Source organism: Oncorhynchus kisutch, linkage group LG23, assembly GCF_002021735.2.
Source record: "Oncorhynchus kisutch isolate 150728-3 linkage group LG23, Okis_V2, whole genome shotgun sequence".
Lineage (NCBI taxonomy): Eukaryota > Metazoa > Chordata > Actinopteri > Salmoniformes > Salmonidae > Oncorhynchus > Oncorhynchus kisutch.
Window position 1 is genome coordinate 2,756,713 of NC_034196.2, and position 17,893 is coordinate 2,774,605.

Sequence of the window (17,893 nt, forward strand, 5' to 3'; positions counted from 1 at the left end):
CACCATTCTGAGTGACTGCTGGAGTGTGTATGTCAGGGCTCTGAATAGGCTGGGTTACAATCACCAGACAGTCAACCACACAAACAACGCTGTGGATCCTCACACTAGATGTCACACACAACACATTGAAAGAGCATGGCAGACAATAAAGGAGCAGGTCGAGAAGCTAAAGGGCATTCGGACCAAAAAAACGTTTAAGGAAGCATCTCCAATTTATTGAGTGGATGTACAGGTTGGGAAAAGAAAATAAGAAAGGAGTACTCTCTCAACTCTTCAAAGGCATCCGATTGGTATTTTCGCTGTAAGATTTTCACTTTTAGCATCCACTCCTGAGGAATTGTTTTGTAATTTCCAAACTGTAAAATAAGACATTGTTTGTCACAGAAGTAGGGTCAATGTTATCTTTCGAAAATAAGAGCCTACACTGATGAATTATCAAAGTTATAGCTGAGACCTTTCCATTTCCTTTCAATGTGAATGGAATACTTACAGATGAGTTGTTTGCTGCACAGTGCCCCCATAAGGACATTCAGTTTTTCATTTATATCAACCAAAACGATGTCTTTGGAACAGCAGGGTTATACGATGTCTTGGGAACTGCAGGGTTATACGATGTCTTTGGAACTGCAGGGTTATACGATGTCTTGGGAACTGCAGGGTTATACGATGTCTTGGGAACTGCAGGGTTATACGATGTCTTTGGAACAGCAGGGTTATACGATGTCTTGGGAACAGCAGGGTTATACGATGTCTTTGGAACTGCAGGGTTATACGATGTCTTGGGAACTGCAGGGTTATACGATGTCTTTGGAACAGCAGGGTTATACGATGTCTTGGGAACTGCAGGGTTATACGATGTCTTGGGAACTGCAGGGTTATACGATGTCTTGGGAACTGCAGGGTTATACGATGTCTTTGGAACTGCAGGGTTGTACGATGTCTTGGGAACTGCAGGGTTATACGATGTCTTTGGAACAGCAGGGTTGGAACTGCAGGGTTATACGATGTCTTGGGAACTGCACGGTTATACGATGTCTTTGGAACTGCACGGTTATACGATGTCTTTGGAACTGCAGGGTTATACGATGTCTTGGGAACTGCAGGGTTATACGATGTATTTGGAACAGCAGGGTTATACGATGTCTTGGGAACTGCAGGGTTATACGATGTCTTTGGAACTGCAGGGTTATACGATGTCTTGGGAACTGCAGGGTTATACGATGTCTTGGGAACTGCAGGGTTATACGATGTCTTTGGAACTGCAGGGTTATACGATGTCTTTGGAACTGCAGGGTTGGAACTGCAGGGTTATACGATGTCTTTGGAACAGCAGGGTTATACGATGTCTTTGGAACTGCAGGGTTATACGATGTCTTGGGAACTGCAGGGTTATACGATGTCTTTGGAACTGCAGGGTTATACGATGTCTTTGGAACAGCAGGGTTATACGATGTATTTGGAACTGCAGGGTTATACGATGTCTTGGGAACTGCAGGGTTGTACGATGTCTTTGGAACAGCAGGGTTATACGATGTCTTTGGAACTGCAGGGTTATACGATGTCTTGGGAACTGCAGGGTTGTACGATGTCTTTGGAACTGCAGGGTTATACGATGTCTTTGGAACTGCAGGGTTATACGATGTCTTTGGAACAGCAGGGTTATACGATGTCTTTGGAACTGCAGGGTTATACGATGTATTTGGAACAGCAGGGTTATACGATGTCTTGGGAACTGCAGGGTTATACGATGTCTTTGGAACTGCAGGGTTGTACGATGTCTTGGGAACTGCAGGGTTATACGATGTCTTGGGAACTGCAGGGTTATACGATGTCTTTGGAACTGCAGGGTTATACGATGTCTTTGGAACAGCAGGGTTATACGATGTCTTTGGAACTGCAGGGTTATACGATGTCTTTGGAACAGCAGGGTTGGAACTGCAGGGTTATACGATGTCTTGGGAACTGCAGGGTTATACGATGTCTTTGGAACTGCAGGGTTATACGATGTCTTGGGAACAGCAGGGTTATACGATGTCTTTGGAACTGCAGGGTTATACGATGTCTTTGGAACAGCAGGGTTATACGATGTCTTGGGAACTGCAGGGTTATACGATGTCTTTGGAACTGCAGGGTTATACGATGTCTTTGGAACAGCAGGGTTATACGATGTCTTTGGAACTGCAGGGTTATACGATGTCTTTGGAACAGCAGGGTTATACGATGTCTTTGGAACTGCAGGGTTATACGATGTCTTTGGAACAGCAGGGTTATACGATGTCTTGGGAACTGCAGGGTTATACGATGTCTTGGGAACTGCAGGGTTATACGATGTCTTTGGAACAGCAGGGTTATACGATGTCTTGGGAACTGCAGGGTTATACGATGTCTTTGGAACTGCAGGGTTATACGATGTCTTGGGAACTGCAGGGTTATTCGATGTCTTTGGAACTGCAGGGTTATACGATGTCTTTGGAACTGCAGGGTTATACGATGTCTTGGGAACTGCAGGGTTATACGATGTCTTTGGAACTGCAGGGTTATACGATGTCTTGGGAACTGCAGGGTTATACGATGTCTTGGGAACTGCAGGGTTATACGATGTCTTGGGAACTGCAGGGTTGTACGATGTCTTGGGAACTGCAGGGTTATACGATGTCTTGGGAACTGCAGGGTTGTACGATGTCTTGGGAACTGCAGGGTTATACGATGTCTTGGGAACTGCAGGGTTGTACGATGTCTTGGGAACTGCAGGGTTGTACGATGTCTTGGGAACTGCAGGGTTATACGATGTCTTTGGAACTGCAGGGTTATACGATGTCTTGGGAACTGCAGGGTTGTACGATGTCTTTGGAACAGCAGGGTTATACGATGTATTTGGAACAGCAGGGTTATACGATGTCTTGTGAACTGCAGGGTTATACGATGTCTTTGGAACTGCAGGGTTATACGATGTCTTGTGAACAGCAGGGTTATACGATGTCTTTGGAACTGTTTTGTTGCTATCAGTGTTTTTTTGGGTCATTTTTTAGGTCACATTAAAAATGTTTTATAACACATGAAACGGGAGACTATGTATTCCATTGCTTCCACATATATCACTGTCTGATCAACAGGCTATGCACCGACCCTCAAAGTGTATTACCAAAATTCACCTACTATAATCAAAAACACAAAAAGTCATTCATGATGTGTTTCACTTTACATTAAGTTGCTTGTTCCTGTGTGGAAACATAGTAGATACAATACTTTTCTTTATAACGACATTGTAATAACTAAACTTTTGATATACCTTACGAAATATTTAATAATATTGAAAGTGTATAGAAATTACACTTTAAGGTGCTGTAACAACTTTTTTCCTAGATTGAGATGGATTCCCATTGATCACAGCTACAAGTACTGTAGTGGGTGCCTGCCATCGTTGTAACATTAACCACATAGTAATTACTTGAGTTATTCATGATGTGTTTCACTTTACATTAAGTTGCTTGTTCCTGTGTGGAAACATTGACGTTACAATACTTTTCTTTATAACAACATCGTAATAACTGACAATTGGATATGTCCTGTGAAAGATGTAACTGCCTCGTTGAGTACATTGTAATTACACTTACAGGTGCTGTAACACCATGTCTTCTACATTGAAGTGTATTTTCCCAACGATTGTAATAAAAAGGTTTACCCTACGGTGTTTCACTTTACTTGAAGCTGCTCGCTCATGAGTACCTACGTTGACATGATACATGACATTATTTTGGACAACATTTGACTTACATTACATCCTTGAAGCCAGGGAAATAAACGCAAAATCCATTGTCTAAGGAAGTTACATAGCATTTACAAAGGTTACACCATTATGTGTTTCACCTAACATTTAAGTTTCTTGTTCTTGGGTAGGTACTGTACACTATAGTTACTTGCATACCCATAGAAAATACATTGCTCTTACATTTAGTTCAGTACATCCTTTCAGGCAAATAATATGGAAATAAGATAACTTAAGCTTTAGTTAATGATAGGGTGTGTTTACAACAGCTGACAGAGGCCTAGCTTATTTTGGTGCTAGTGATTTATGTAATTGGAACAAGGTTACGTATTAGGATGCAAAGTTAACATGGTGCCTCCGCATTGTAGAATAATAGCGTTTTAGAACACCTACTCATTCAAGAGTTCTTTATTTAGACTATCTTCCGCATTGTAGAATAATAGTGAAGTGTAGTAACCAAGAAAGTGTTAAACAAATCAAAATATATTTTATATTTGAGATTCTTCAAATAGCCACCCTTTCACTTGATGACAGCTTTGCTGTTGGAATTCTCTCAACCAGCTTCATGCATTTCAATTAACATGTGTGCCTTCTTAAAAGTACATTTGTGTAATATATTTCCTTCTTAATGCATTTGAGCCAATCAGTTGTGTTGTGACAAGGTAGGGTGGTATACAGAAGATAGCCCTAATTGGTCAAATACATATTGTGTATTGATCAGTATGTTGTTGTAGGTGGTACAGAATCGGATTCCACCAACATCGCTACCAACCCCTAGCTCTGCACAAAGTGAAGCTAAGTTGCCCAAAATATTTACAAGCTGACAGCTAAGATAGCTCAATTTACAGTAAGCATGGTATAAACATGAATTGGGTTGTGTTTGTATGGTTTGTGTTTCTGTTATGAGGATACAGGTGGTTTAGTCTACCCATCTTCTCTTTTTAACTTTTCTTTTTGTAAAACTAAAGTTATCTGGAGTCATTCCACAGTGCCCTGCTGAAAAAATACCCTAAAGCGGGGGCATTTTGGGTACACAAGCAGGATGGAGTTATGGAGCACAACAAGCACAACAAGATTGTGGGCCAGAAACCAGCAAGGGGCACTGAAAGGTATAAAATCAAGACTACAACAGTAATGACACAACCACCTCATTCTTCTCTCTGCAGATTCTCAAAACACAATACACAGACATGTCTACAAAAATCCATGTAAAGGGCTACTATTGACAAGAATGATCTGTCAAAGTCAATGGGCTGGGGGAGGTTTACAGACAGTACTTTGGGGGGTTGTGCAGGGTTGTGTTGAGACAGTAAATGAATTGTTGTGTTTGAGAGCAATTGAGGTGCCATTTCTCCTTTATCTCAAAAATTTATCTCAAAAATTCATACTGTGTAAGAACAGCCTTCCTAAGACATTTCACACCTTATTTAGCACCCCCACAGCCCATTGACTTTGTTGACTGAACTTTCCTCTCAAAATCAGCTCCCAATGTCCCCTAATTGTCCCAAAACAATCCGCTAGCCGATCCCATTCAGTTGATACCTTTACCAACAAAGGCGTGTTGCCCTACATCCCTTCCACAAAAAAAGTGTAAAATGCTAACACTACAACCATGTCTTTCCGGGAGACCTGCAGTACCAGCAAATAGTCTGCAAGAGGACCAAACAGTTGGTGGTTAAGAAGCCCTACACCACTTTCGGCAGATAGTTATCCAGCTGGCCATTCACCGAAGACAGGACAAGCCCATCGCCATAAGCACAAAGAGTCTCGGCTTCTCCAGCCCACCATGCCAAACACAATTGCCAGTGTACTGAAGCCGGATAAAGGACTATGCCTATGTTTACACAGGCAGCACAATTCTGATCTTTTCTTCACTAATAGGTATTTTGACTAATCAGATCAGTTCTGAAAAAGGTCTGATGTCAGAATTAGGCTGCCTGTGTAAACGCAGCCAGTGTGGCTCAGCAGCATAAGACAGGGGATTCCAACCCTGTTCCTGGAGAGCTACTGTACCTCCTGAAGGCTTTTGCTCCAACTCTAATTGTAACTAATCTGGTTCAGAATATCAACCAGCTAATTATTAGAAGCAGGTGTGCTAGTTTAGAGTTGCAGAGAAAACCTACAACAGTGTTGAAGAGCCCTGATGTGGAAACATCTTAAAAAATATATATGGATATTTTCAATCAATCTTTGAAATTTGTCTGCCCTTATGGATTCACAGAATATATGCATATATATTTAAGACGTACAGGGCTCTGTAGCATCAAACATATGCTAGACATTTAGATATCCAAAGAATGTTTATTTGTGACTGATTAGGTCTTATGTAGCAACATTTGAAATTGTGTTTTTTACATTGGATAAAAGTAGACTCAAAATGGTACAGTGCATTCGGAAAGTATTCAGACATTCACTTTTTCCACATTTTGTCACGTTACAGCCTTATTTAAAAAAAAATCCTCATCAATCTACACACAATACTCCATAATGACAAAGCAAAAACAGGTTTTTAAATCAAATCAAATCAAATTTTATTTGTCACATACACATGGTTAGCAGATGTTAGTGCGAGTGTAGCGAAATGCTTGTGCTTCTAGTTCCGACAATGCATCTGCATTGCTTGCTGTTTGGGGTTTTAGGCTGGGTTTCTGTACAGCACTTTGAGATATCAGCTGATGTACGAAGGGCTATATAAATAAATTTGATTTGATTTGATTTGCTACAGCACTTTGAGATATCAGCTGATATCAGGGCTATATAAATAAATTTGATTTGATTTGATTTGAATCTTGTTTCTCATAATCTGAGAGTCCTTTAGTTGCTTCTCGGCAGCGGGCTGTCATGTGTCTTTTACTGAGGAGTGGCTTTCGTCTGGCCACTCTACCATAAAGGCCTGATTGGTGGAGTGCTGCAGAGATTATTGTCCTTCTGGAAGGTTCTCCCATCTCCAAAGTGAACTCTGGAGCTCTATCAAAGTGATCATCGGGTTCTTGGTCATCTCCCTGACCAAGGCTAGATTGTTCAGTTTGACCGGGCGGCCAGCTCTATGAAAAGTCTGGGTACTTCCAAACTCCTTTCATTTAAGAATTATGGAGGCCACTGTGTTTTTGGGGACCTTCAATGCTGCAGAATTATTTTGGTACCCTTCCACAGATCTGTGCCTCGACAAAATCCTGTCTCGAAGCTCTAAGGACAATTGCTTCGACCTCATGGCTTGGTTTTTGCTCTGACATGTACTGTCAACTGTGGGACCTTATATAGACAGGTGTGTGCCTTTCCAAATCATATCCAATCTATTGAATTTGCCACAGGTGGACTCCATCTCAAGGATGATCAATGGAAACTCAATGAGCTCAGGATGCACCTGAGCTCAATTTCGTGTCTCATAGGGTTATGATAATAATGTATTTCATTTAGCAAAACGTTCTAAAAACCTCTTTTTGCTTTGACATTATGGGATATTGTGTAATTTTTGAATAATAATAATCAATTTTAGAATAAGGCTGTAACACAAAAAATTCAAGGGGTCTGAAAACTTTCCGAATGCACTGTATATAAAAAAGTACGTGGACAACCCTTGAAATTAGTGGGTTCAGTTATTTCAGCCATGCTGACAGGTATATAAAATCGAGGACACAGCCATGCAATCTCCATAGACAAACATTGACAGTAGAATGGCCTTACTGAAGAGCTCAGTGACTTTCAACACGCCACCTTTCCAACAGTTCATCAAACTTCTGCCCTGCTAGAGCTGCCCCGGTCAACTGTAGGTGTTGTTATTGTGAAGTGGAAACGTCTAGGAGCAACAAATGCTCAGCCGTGAAGTGGTTGGCCACACAAGATGACTGAATGGGACCGCCGAGTGTTGAAGTACATAGCGTGTAAAAAATTGCCTGTCCTCGATTGCAACGCTCACTAATGAGTTCCAAACTGCCTCTGGAAGCAATTTCAGCACAATAACTGTTTGTCGGGAGCAGCCACACATACGCCTAAGATCATCGTGCCCAATGCCAAGCGTTGGCTGGAGTGGTGTAAAGCTCGCTGCCATTGGACTCTGGAGCAATGGAATCGCTTCACAATCTGATAGTCCGACAGATGAATCTGGGTTTGGCGGATACCAGGAGCACGCAACCTGGCCAAATTCATTTTTATATTTTTTATTTTATTTTTTACTTAATTATATTTAGTAAATATTTTCTTACGTCTATTTTCTTAAAACTGCAAATATTGGTTAAGGTTTTGTAAGTTAGCACGTCACAAATACAAATGAATTTGATTTCAATAGTGCAACTGTAAAGTTTGGTGGAAGAGGAATAACAGTCTGCGGCTGTTTTTCATGGTTCGAGCTAGGCCCCTTAGTTGCAGTGAAGATAAATCTTGACGCTATCTTAACATACAGTGACATTCTTCCAACTTTGTGTCAACAGTTTGAGGAAGGCACTTTCCTGTTTCAGCATGACAATGCCCCCATGCACAAAGGGAGGTTCATACAAAAAATATTTTCTCGATATCAGTGTGGAAGAACTTGATTGACCTGCACAGAGGCCTGACCACAACCCCATTGAACACCTTTGGGATTAATTGGAACCAGAATATGTGAACACAGTGTAGCAAGGAGCGGAGCGTGCCCGATTTGACTGGAGCGTGGAGCGAGATTCCCAAAGGCTGTAGCATCGGCCTCTCGCCCACTCCAATTTTGCGCTCACTTCACAAGCTCAGGGCATGCCCAGCATGCATTTGTAGTCTAATTGTGTGCTGCTATAGCCCCTTGTTTTAGCTACTGTCATGGAGTTCACTAAATATTTTCATAAAGAAACTGATAAAACACACAGGTGCAAAATCAAGGTGACTTGCACATGCTAAAGAAAGGAACCAGCTGGGTGGATAACTAAGTCTGTCTTTGTAGCATATTATTTATAAACAAAAGATCCCTTAAACGGTTTGATCATTTTCGTTCTATTATCATTATTATTATTATTATTATAATTTTTATTATTATCATTATTATTATTATCATTATTATTATTATCATTATTATTATTACAATAAGCCATAATTGATTTGGCCCAATAGGCCTGGCATATTCCCACGTTCAAGGAGCTTTACATTTTGATGGGGTTATTTTGCCAAAAGCCCTTTAGGCCTACCTATAGAAAAATGTGCTGCATCTCTGCCCAGCCTGGCAAGAGTGGCCAAAGGTGTGTTCAACATCCCCAGGGGCTCTGCAAACTGGAGAGGATATTCCCCGCTGCTGGCCAACTCTCCAGGCACCATCACAACCATCAGCCTGAGGCCACAGACTCTGACCAAATATACATCTCTGCATTCCTGCCCAGACTGGCAAGAGTGGCCAAAGGTGTGCTCAACATCCCCAGGGGCTCTGCAAGCTGGAGAGGATATTCCCCGCTGCTGGCCAACTCTCCAGGCAGCATCACATGAGTCTGAAACCACAGACTGGCCTAACTCGTGTTTATTTATTTACTAATGAGTCAATTTTTTTATTTGTATTTCATTCTAATTCAGTCACAGCCTATGGGCAATTTATAGAATATAATCATTTAATACAACAAAATGTTATTTAAATGCTCAGCGCTGTATGCGCTTGCCAGCTTATTGTGTCACACTCGCAACTGCTTCACAATGTATTTATTTGTGGGATATAGCCTTGAAATAATTGAAATAATGTAGAGTAAATAATTCCCTCCGTTCCTTCTTAGGCACTCGCAACTGCTTCACAATGTATTTATTTGTGGGATATAGCCTTGAAATAATTGAAATAATGTAGAGTAAATAATTCCCTCCGTTCCTTCTTAGGCTCCCTGACTGTCTCCGGACCTATTTAGAGTGTTGTATGATGTTTACTATGATGTTTATATGAAATAATGTAGCATAAATAATTCCTTCCGTTCCTTCTTAGGCTCCCTGACTGTCTCCGGACCTATTTAGAGTGTTGTATGACGTTTACTACGATGTTTATATGAAATAATGTAGCGTAAATAACTCCTTCCGTTCCTTCTAAGGCTCTCTGACTGGCTCCGGACCTATTTAGAGTGTTGTATGATGTTTACTACGATGTTTACTACGATGTTTATATGAAATAATGTAGCGTAAATAACTCCTTCCGTTCCTTCTAAGGCTCTCTGACTGGCTCCGGACCTATTTAGAGTGTTGTATGATGTTTACTACGATGTTTATATGAAATAATGTAGAGTAAATAACTCCTTCCGTTCCTTCTAAGGCTCTCTGACTGGCTCCGGACCTATTTAGAGTGTTGTATGATGTTTACTACGATGTTTACTACGATGTTTATATTAAATAATGTAGCGTAAATAATTCCTTCCGTTCCTTCTTAGGCTCTCTGACTGTCTCCGGACCTATTTAGAGTGTTGTATGATGTTTACTACGATGTTTATATGAAATAATGTAGCGTAAATAACTCCTTCCGTTCCTTCTTAGGCTCTCTGACTGTCTCCGGACCTATTTAGAGTGATGTATGATGTTTACTACGATGTTTATATGAAATAATGTAGCGTAAATAATTCCTTCCGTTCCTTCTAAGGCTCCCTGTCTGGCTCCGGACCTATTTAGAGTGTTGTATGATGTTTACTACGATGTTTATATGAAATAATGTAGAGTAAATAACTCCTTCCGTTCCTTCTAAGGCTCCCTGACTGTCTCCGGACCTATTTAGAGTGTTGTATGATGTTTACTACGATGTTTATATGAAATAATGTAGCGTAAATAACTCCTTCCGTTCCTTCTTAGGCTCTCTGACTGTCTCCGGACCTATTTAGAGTGATGTATGATGTTTACTACGATGTTTATATGAAATAATGTAGCGTAAATAATTCCTTCCGTTCCTTCTAAGGCTCTCTGACTGTCTCCGGACCTATTTAGAGTGTTGTATGATGTTTACTACGATGTTTATATGAAATAATGTAGCGTAAATAACTCCCTCCGTTCCTTCTTAGGCTCCCTGTCTGGCTCCGGACCTATTTAGAGTGTTGTATGCTGTTTAATAGGACATGTAGTCTATTTGAAATTATGTTTGCTTCTTACATTCACCTTTTCATGTTTACTAAAATACTTGGTTTGGTTTCAATACTTCAAAAACTATTTGTAGGTCCAGGTAATCACAAAAATAGCCTGGCCTAACATCAGTGCCCGACCTCACTAATGCTATTGTGGCTGAATGAAAGCAAGTCCCTGCAGCAATGTTTCAACATCTAGTGGAAAGCCAGAAAAGTGGAGACTGTTATAGCAGCAAAGTGGGAACCAACTCCATATTTATGCCCATGATTATGGAATGAGATGTTCCACGAGCAGGTGTCCACATACTTTTGGCATGAAGTGTATGGCTAGTTATTTAGCCAACTTAGTTATCCAGCGCGCAAAGACCTGCCCTGCCTTCCTCCTGGGCAATTATGTGTGAAACACATTTCACTGTCCTAGAAATGCCTCAGACATGATTAAAACAAGCCCAGATTCCCCCAGGGTGATATTCCCCTTTAAAAAGGATTCAATGCATTAAGGAGAGCGCAACAGTACCAAGGACACCTTGGTCAAACTGTAAAGGAAGTCTATGGCCTGTATCGAATGTCTATGGCCAACCCAAGGATAGAACACAACTTTCTCTCAAGACTGACTTTGAAGATCTGTCAATCATTGAATCATTACACAAATGAATGTCAGCTTGGGCGACATATATTTACAATGGTTAAATGGTTCTGCTCTTGACATTCTAATGAGACCATGTAGTTATTTAGCATAGGCTTTGATGATCCAGCTAGATTACAGTAAGAGCATAAAAGGCTGAACAATGACAGCATAAAAACGGACATACAAAATGCATCATTACATGACTTTTAAAGTCCTTTTTTATCCTCCCATACATGCTCTGGCCTGGTTATAATCGCAAACCTTCTGCAGCAGTAATGCATTAAATGTATGATTTGAGTGTGAACAACCTTGTTCCAAATATCTGTTTGTCCTGCGCCAACAGCCAGCAGTCAAGCAGAGATATCTCACTCTGCTTCTCCTGAATGCCTGTCTTATGCTAATATATTCCCCCCCCCACACACACACACACACACACTCAGACACGGGCCACTTTGAGCAGATTCCCAGCTATGTTTGCATAGTGATTCAGAGAAATACAACTTTTGGCAAATCCCTGCATTGCTTGGTAAGCTAAAGCTTTCCAGTCGACCAGCTTCCAATTCAATCCAGCTGAGATTGCTCTCCACCAAAGCATTATCGCCTCCGTACAGCAACCCGAAAAGGCACAATCAACAATGACAAATGTGCTTGCTTTAAATATAATGTTGCAATTAACATAACGGTATAGCCAGCTGAAGTTACTACTACTCAAAAACCAATATGGCTGTTCGTTTGGTAAAGCTGATTGATCTCTGCCAAGTCAAATCCGTTAATAGGGAACACATGGGGTGAAGAGAAAAAATATATTCTAGATGGATTAAGATTGCCTTTGATCGTCTGGGACATATGGAAAAGGCAGGGGGCTCAGAATGAATGGTGATTAGTGCTAACACATGGAGTGAACATTAATTACTGTCTAAAGAAGGAAAATTGACAGGATCTACAGATTACTGGGGAGGTCTCTCCATCCCTAGACATCTTTCTTCACACAATTAGCAAATAACATTTGGCGTTTAGATTCCCCGTCGTGTCCGGAGACCTTAATAAAAATTGTTGTGGGGAGGATAGAATGAAATGCTCCAATTCCAAATTTGAGATGGGCTCAGCCAATGGAAAACCAATGTGATCTAAATGGGCCTCATTTACTATCAGTGGCTGCAGGCTGCTCCATTTCCCCTGCTTCATTACTCTGTTCTGTGGAGTCTGTCCGAGGTACTACAGTCCAGGAAATGCAATGTGCAAATCAAGGAAAAAAACAAAAGCCATCAGATGTGGAAAAGGATTTTTGTCAGAAATATTGCATAAAGAGTTTTGTTCGGTTTTGTTCACATTTAGTGAGTGTGTCATGTCATTGAGACTGCTTCGTACACCCAGGAGTTCAGACATCAGATATCAGTCTGAGTGACTTCAGTTGTGAAAGTAGTAAGAGATTCAGCTTTTAAGGAAGGCAAGTGTGGGTATCACAAGCAGAATGAGGGAGGGTATTACTGGAGTGTATTGCTGTCACAGTCAAATTTAGGGAATCATGACACCCTCTACAAGGTGTCAAAAGCGTTCCACAGGGATGCTGGCCTATGTTGATTCCAATGCTTCCCACAGTTGTCAGTTGACTAGATGTCCTTTGAGTGGTGGGCAATTCTTGATACACACAGGAAACTGTTGAGCATGAAAAACCCAGCAGCGTTGAAGTTCTTGACACATAGCCCATCCAACTACCTCCTCCCCATACTGTATTTAATGCACCCCAGTATCTCTACTTGCACATTAATCTTCTGCACATCTACCATTCCAGTGCTCCTGGCACCTGCTACCATAACCTGTTCAAAGGCACTTCAATATGTTGTCTTACCCATTCACCCTTTGAATGGCACACATACACAATCACTGAGACAAATGAGACATGGATTGTGTATGTGTGCCATTTACTGTATGTGTGCCATTTACTGTATGTGTGCCTCCTTCCCTTAATCTACACAGATTGAAGTGGATTTAACAAGTGACATCAATAAGGGATCTTAGCTTTCAACTGGATTCACCTGGTCAGTCTATATCATGGAAAGAGCAGGCGTCCTTAACGTTTTTAAAACTCAGTGTAGTTCACCAGTCCAATAGTGGACGGTGCACTTACTGATCGCAAGTGTCTTATCTCACCGCCTTATCTTTCTGAACAGGTCTCTAACTGAATATTCACCATCATTGAAAAATGGCTACGGTCAGAAACCAGTCAGGCCACAGCTGTCCCTTGGCTTGCAGTCCCTTGCTTCAGTCTGCCTATACATACTTCATTGTCGATAGTGTCCCATATAATGCCTAATTGCAAGTCTCGTTGCCTATGTACTACAGTAAGATGCATTGTCTGCTCCCACTCCACTGTGTTGGTGCACATTTGAGCTAAATACGTTTCAGAAAAATCTCAAATCTTAAATGTAGGGAGGGAAAAAGAACCCTCTCTGAGAAACTCAGAGAACATCTATATATCTGACTTTCTTAGTGCAGCTTGTTGAAGGCAATTAAGCAGAGATGCAAAACTCTAGAATTGACATGGTATACAAACTTAGTTATGCTTATAAAACTTAACACCCACCACCAACCCCTTCCCTCATCTGCCTAAACTGTCGCCCCTGCTTTGTAAAACATTCCCTTAGCTGTGGAGTCAGCAAGCTAATCTAATCAAGCATGTGCTGTAGCGAGAACCTTTGGAGATATATATGTTGTGAACTCCTTTCTCCCATTCTGTTTCCAAGCCAACAGTTGCCAATCTTTACTTTTGGGGGCCGAATTGGCTGTTTTCTTATATATATATATATATATATATATATATATATATATATATATATATATATATATATATATATATATACTGTATATATGTATACAGTATATATAGTGCATTCAGAACGTATTCAGACCCCATCACCTTTTCCACATTTTGTTACATTACAGCCTTGTTCTAAAAATGATTTCATTGTTTTTTTTCCCCTCTTCAATCTACACACAAATACCTCATTATGACAAATCAAAAACAATCTTATAGACATTTTTGCAAATGTGTAAAAAAAATAATAATGAAATATCACATTTACATAAGTATTCAGATCCTTTACACAGTACTTTGTTGAAGCACCTTTGGCCTCGAGTCTTCTTGGGTATGACGCTACAAGCTTGGCATACCTGTATTTGGGGGGTTTCACCCATTCTTCTCTGCAGAGCCTCTCAAGCTTTTTCAGGTTGCATGGGAAGCATCGCTGTACAGATATTTTCAGGTCTCTCCAGAGATGTTAGATCGGATTCAAGTCCGGGCTCCGGCTGGTCCACTCAAGGACATTCAGAGATTTGTGCCGAAGCCACTCCTGCGTTGTCAACCAGCTAATCAACCAGCTAATTATTAGAAGCACGTGTGCTAGATTAGGGTTGGAGTGAAAACCTACAGTATGGTGGCTCTCCAGGAACAGGGTTGAAGAGACCTGATGTAGAAACACCTTTAAAAAAAATGGATATTTTCAATCAATCTTTTAAATTTGTCTGCCCTTATGGATTCACAGAAGATATTTATATATTTTTAAGTTGTACAGGGCTCTGTAGCATCAAGCATATGCTAGACATCCAGATATCCAAAGAATGTTTATTTGTGACTGACTGCCTTGATTTGGTCTTATATAGCAACATTTGAAATTGTGTTTTTTACATTGGATAAAAGTAAAGATTCAAAATGGTACAGTGCATTCGGAAAGTAGGCAGACACATTCACTCTGGCTGGGCCACTCAAGGACCTTCAGAGACTTGTCTCGAAGCCACTCCTGTCTTTTCTGTGTGCTTAGGGTCATTGTCCTGTTGGAAGGTGAACCTTCGCCACAGTCTGAGGTCCTGAGCGCTCTAGAGCAGGTATTTCATTAAGGATCTCTCTGTTTTTTGCTTCATTCATCTTTCCCTCGATCCCAGTCCCTGCCGCTGAAAAACATCCCCACGTCATGATGCTGCCACCACCATGCTTCACCATAGGGATGGTGCCAGGATTCCTTCCATTCAGGCCAAATAGTTCAATCTTGGTTTCTCCAAGCGGGCTGTCATGTTTCTTTTACTGAGGAGTGGCTTCCGTCTGTTCATTCTACCATAAAGTCCTGATTGGTGGAGTGCTGCAGAGATGGTTGTCCTTCTGGAAGATTCTCCCATCGCCACAGAGGAACTCTAGAGCTATGTCAGAGTAACCATCAGGTTCTCGGTCCCCTCCCTGTTCAAGGCCCTTCTCACCCCATTGCTCAGTTTGGCCGGGCGGCCAGCTCTAGCAAGAGTCTTGGTGGTTCCAAACTTCTTCTATTTAAGAATGATGGAGGCCACAGTGTTCTTGGGGACCTTCAATGCTGCAGAAATGTTTTGGAAACCTTCCACAGATCTGTGCCTCGACACAATCCTGTCTTGTTGCTCTACGGACAATTCCTTCGACCTCATGGCTTTGTTTTTGCTCTGACGTACTGCCAACTGTGGAAACTGAAATAGACAGGTGTGTGCCTTTCCAAATCATGTCCAATCAATTGCATTTACCACAGGTAGACTTCAATCAAGTTATAGAAACATCTCAAGGATTATCAATGGAAACAGGATGCACCTGAGCTCAATTCCGTGTCTCATAGCGACGGGTGTGAATACTTATGTAAATAAGGTGTTTCTGTTTTTTAATTTAATTTTGGCTACTTTGAAGAAACTCAAATCCGTCATATATTTTGATTTTTTTTAACACTTTTTTGTTACTACTGTAACGGTTTTCTTCATCTGAAGGAGAAGCGGACCAAAATGCAGCGTGGTTTCTTTGATTCATGTTTAATAACAAAAAGATAAACACAAACACTACAAAACAATAAACGTGGAAAACCAAAAACAGCCCTATCTGGTGCAAAACACAGAGACAGGAACAAGGACAATCACCCACAAAACCAAACACCAAACAGGCTACCTAAATATGGTTCCCAATCAGAGACAATGACGAACACCTGCCTCTGATTGAGAACCATATCAGGTCATACATAGAACTAGACAAACTAGACATGTAACATAGAAAGCCCACTCAGCTCACACCCTGACCAACCAAAACATAGAAACATACAAAGCAAACTATGGTCAGGGTGTGACAACTACATGATTCCATATGTATTATTTCATAATCTTAATGTCTTCGATATTATTCTACAATGTAGAAAATAGTAAAAGTAAAGAAAACCCTTGAAGGAGTAGGTGTGTCCAACCTTTTGACTGGTACTATATACATATTTCCTTAAATATCCTGTGTTGTGTGCCGATTCTTTATTTCGGTCCTTCTGGAATGTACAGTAATGGCATGCCCATCGTTTGTGAGAAAATTACCTGCAAAACATTTTAACGTATTTATAAAGCATAAATAGCACTCACTTTAGATTAGGGGCTGTAAAAATACTTTACTAATGATTATTAAATGGTTTAGAAATGTGGGAGGAATTAATAAATGATGAACACAAACTTTATAAATGGTTTATTGTGGACCATTAAAATAAAGTGTTACCCACTTTGGTACGACTGAATACATTCTCCCGATACCCTGGGTCCATGTATTAACATCTAGCCAATAACACTATGTAAGACTTATCCAGCTGTTGAAAGAAACCTGTACTTAAACTGTTATGCTGAATGTCCAATTTTTAGGGGAGTGATGGTCTACAATTAAGACCCCCTGGCATATCGCTGGACTAATGCTAAGTGATAATATGCTAATGTACTCAAATATTTGTTTACCACCTGCCCTTGGTGAGAAAAGAACAGCCATGGATATGTTGATGACTGTTGTGATTCAGCATTGCTGTGTGTCTGGACCAAGCTGCCCCCTGTGATGACGCATCATTTTTTACCATAGCTGGCGGACATTTGTGAACTTTCTCAGCGTCTCACAAAACAGCAGAGGGACATTTTGGGACCCTCTTTGTAATGATATGTCTCCACAACAGAAAGATAAGACCTGAATTAATAACAGCACTCTGTTCTTACCGTATGAATCGTATGGGTCTAGGTTAGGGTTCGGTGTGTTCCAGCTCTCTGTAGCACAATAGAGTTTCAGTCAGACTCAATTAGTGATAAAGCATTTCAGACCCCAAAGGATCTGAGGGAAAAAAATGTCTGCTGTGTAATTTCACTAGTATTCACCTGAGACACAGACTGACATTTAAACCCTGATTAAAGCCATATGTTTAATGTTAAAGAAAGGTCAGATCTGGGTCATTCTCCATTATGTAGTTATAAGCAATCCGAATCTTCCATTCCTCAATTCTCAATACTTGGTCAACATTGAAAGGACATATTGGCGTAATAGCATATCACATTTCACATTTCACATAATAGCATTTCAAATGTAGCTAAATAGGAAGTTAGCTAAATGAAAAGTTAGCTAAATGGGAAGTTAGCTAAATGAAAAGTTAGCTAAATGGGAAGTTAGCGAGATGGCTAATA

General features: G+C 40.7%; 1 protein-coding gene across 1 annotated transcript; it reads right to left on the reverse strand.

Annotated features, from left to right (window-relative positions):
• Window positions 1-541: 541 nt before the first annotated feature.
• Window positions 542-3,022, reverse strand: LOC116356519 (adhesive plaque matrix protein-like). The gene is made up of 3 exons (XM_031802225.1): window positions 1,909-3,022; window positions 1,315-1,813; window positions 542-989 (listed from the first exon to the last, which is right to left on the reverse strand). Exons 1-3 carry the CDS (start codon window positions 3,020-3,022, stop codon window positions 542-544), a joined length of 2,061 nt encoding a protein of 686 aa, XP_031658085.1.
• Window positions 3,023-17,893: the final 14,871 nt, after the last annotated feature.

What these genes read in the sequence shown, in the direction of transcription:
- LOC116356519 (XM_031802225.1), bottom strand. Translation starts at nt 3,022, where the DNA reads ATGACCCAAAAAAACACTGATAGCAACAAAACAGTTCCAAAGACATCG. An exon ending in CCTGCTGTTCCAAAGACATC is followed by an intron (nt 1,814 to 1,908) that starts GTATAACCCTGC and finishes ATAACCCTGCAG; the next exon opens with TTCCCAAGACATCGTATAAC. An exon ending in CCTGCTGTTCCAAAGACATC is followed by an intron (nt 990 to 1,314) that starts GTATAACCCTGC and finishes ATAACCCTGCAG; the next exon opens with TTCCAACCCTGCTGTTCCAA.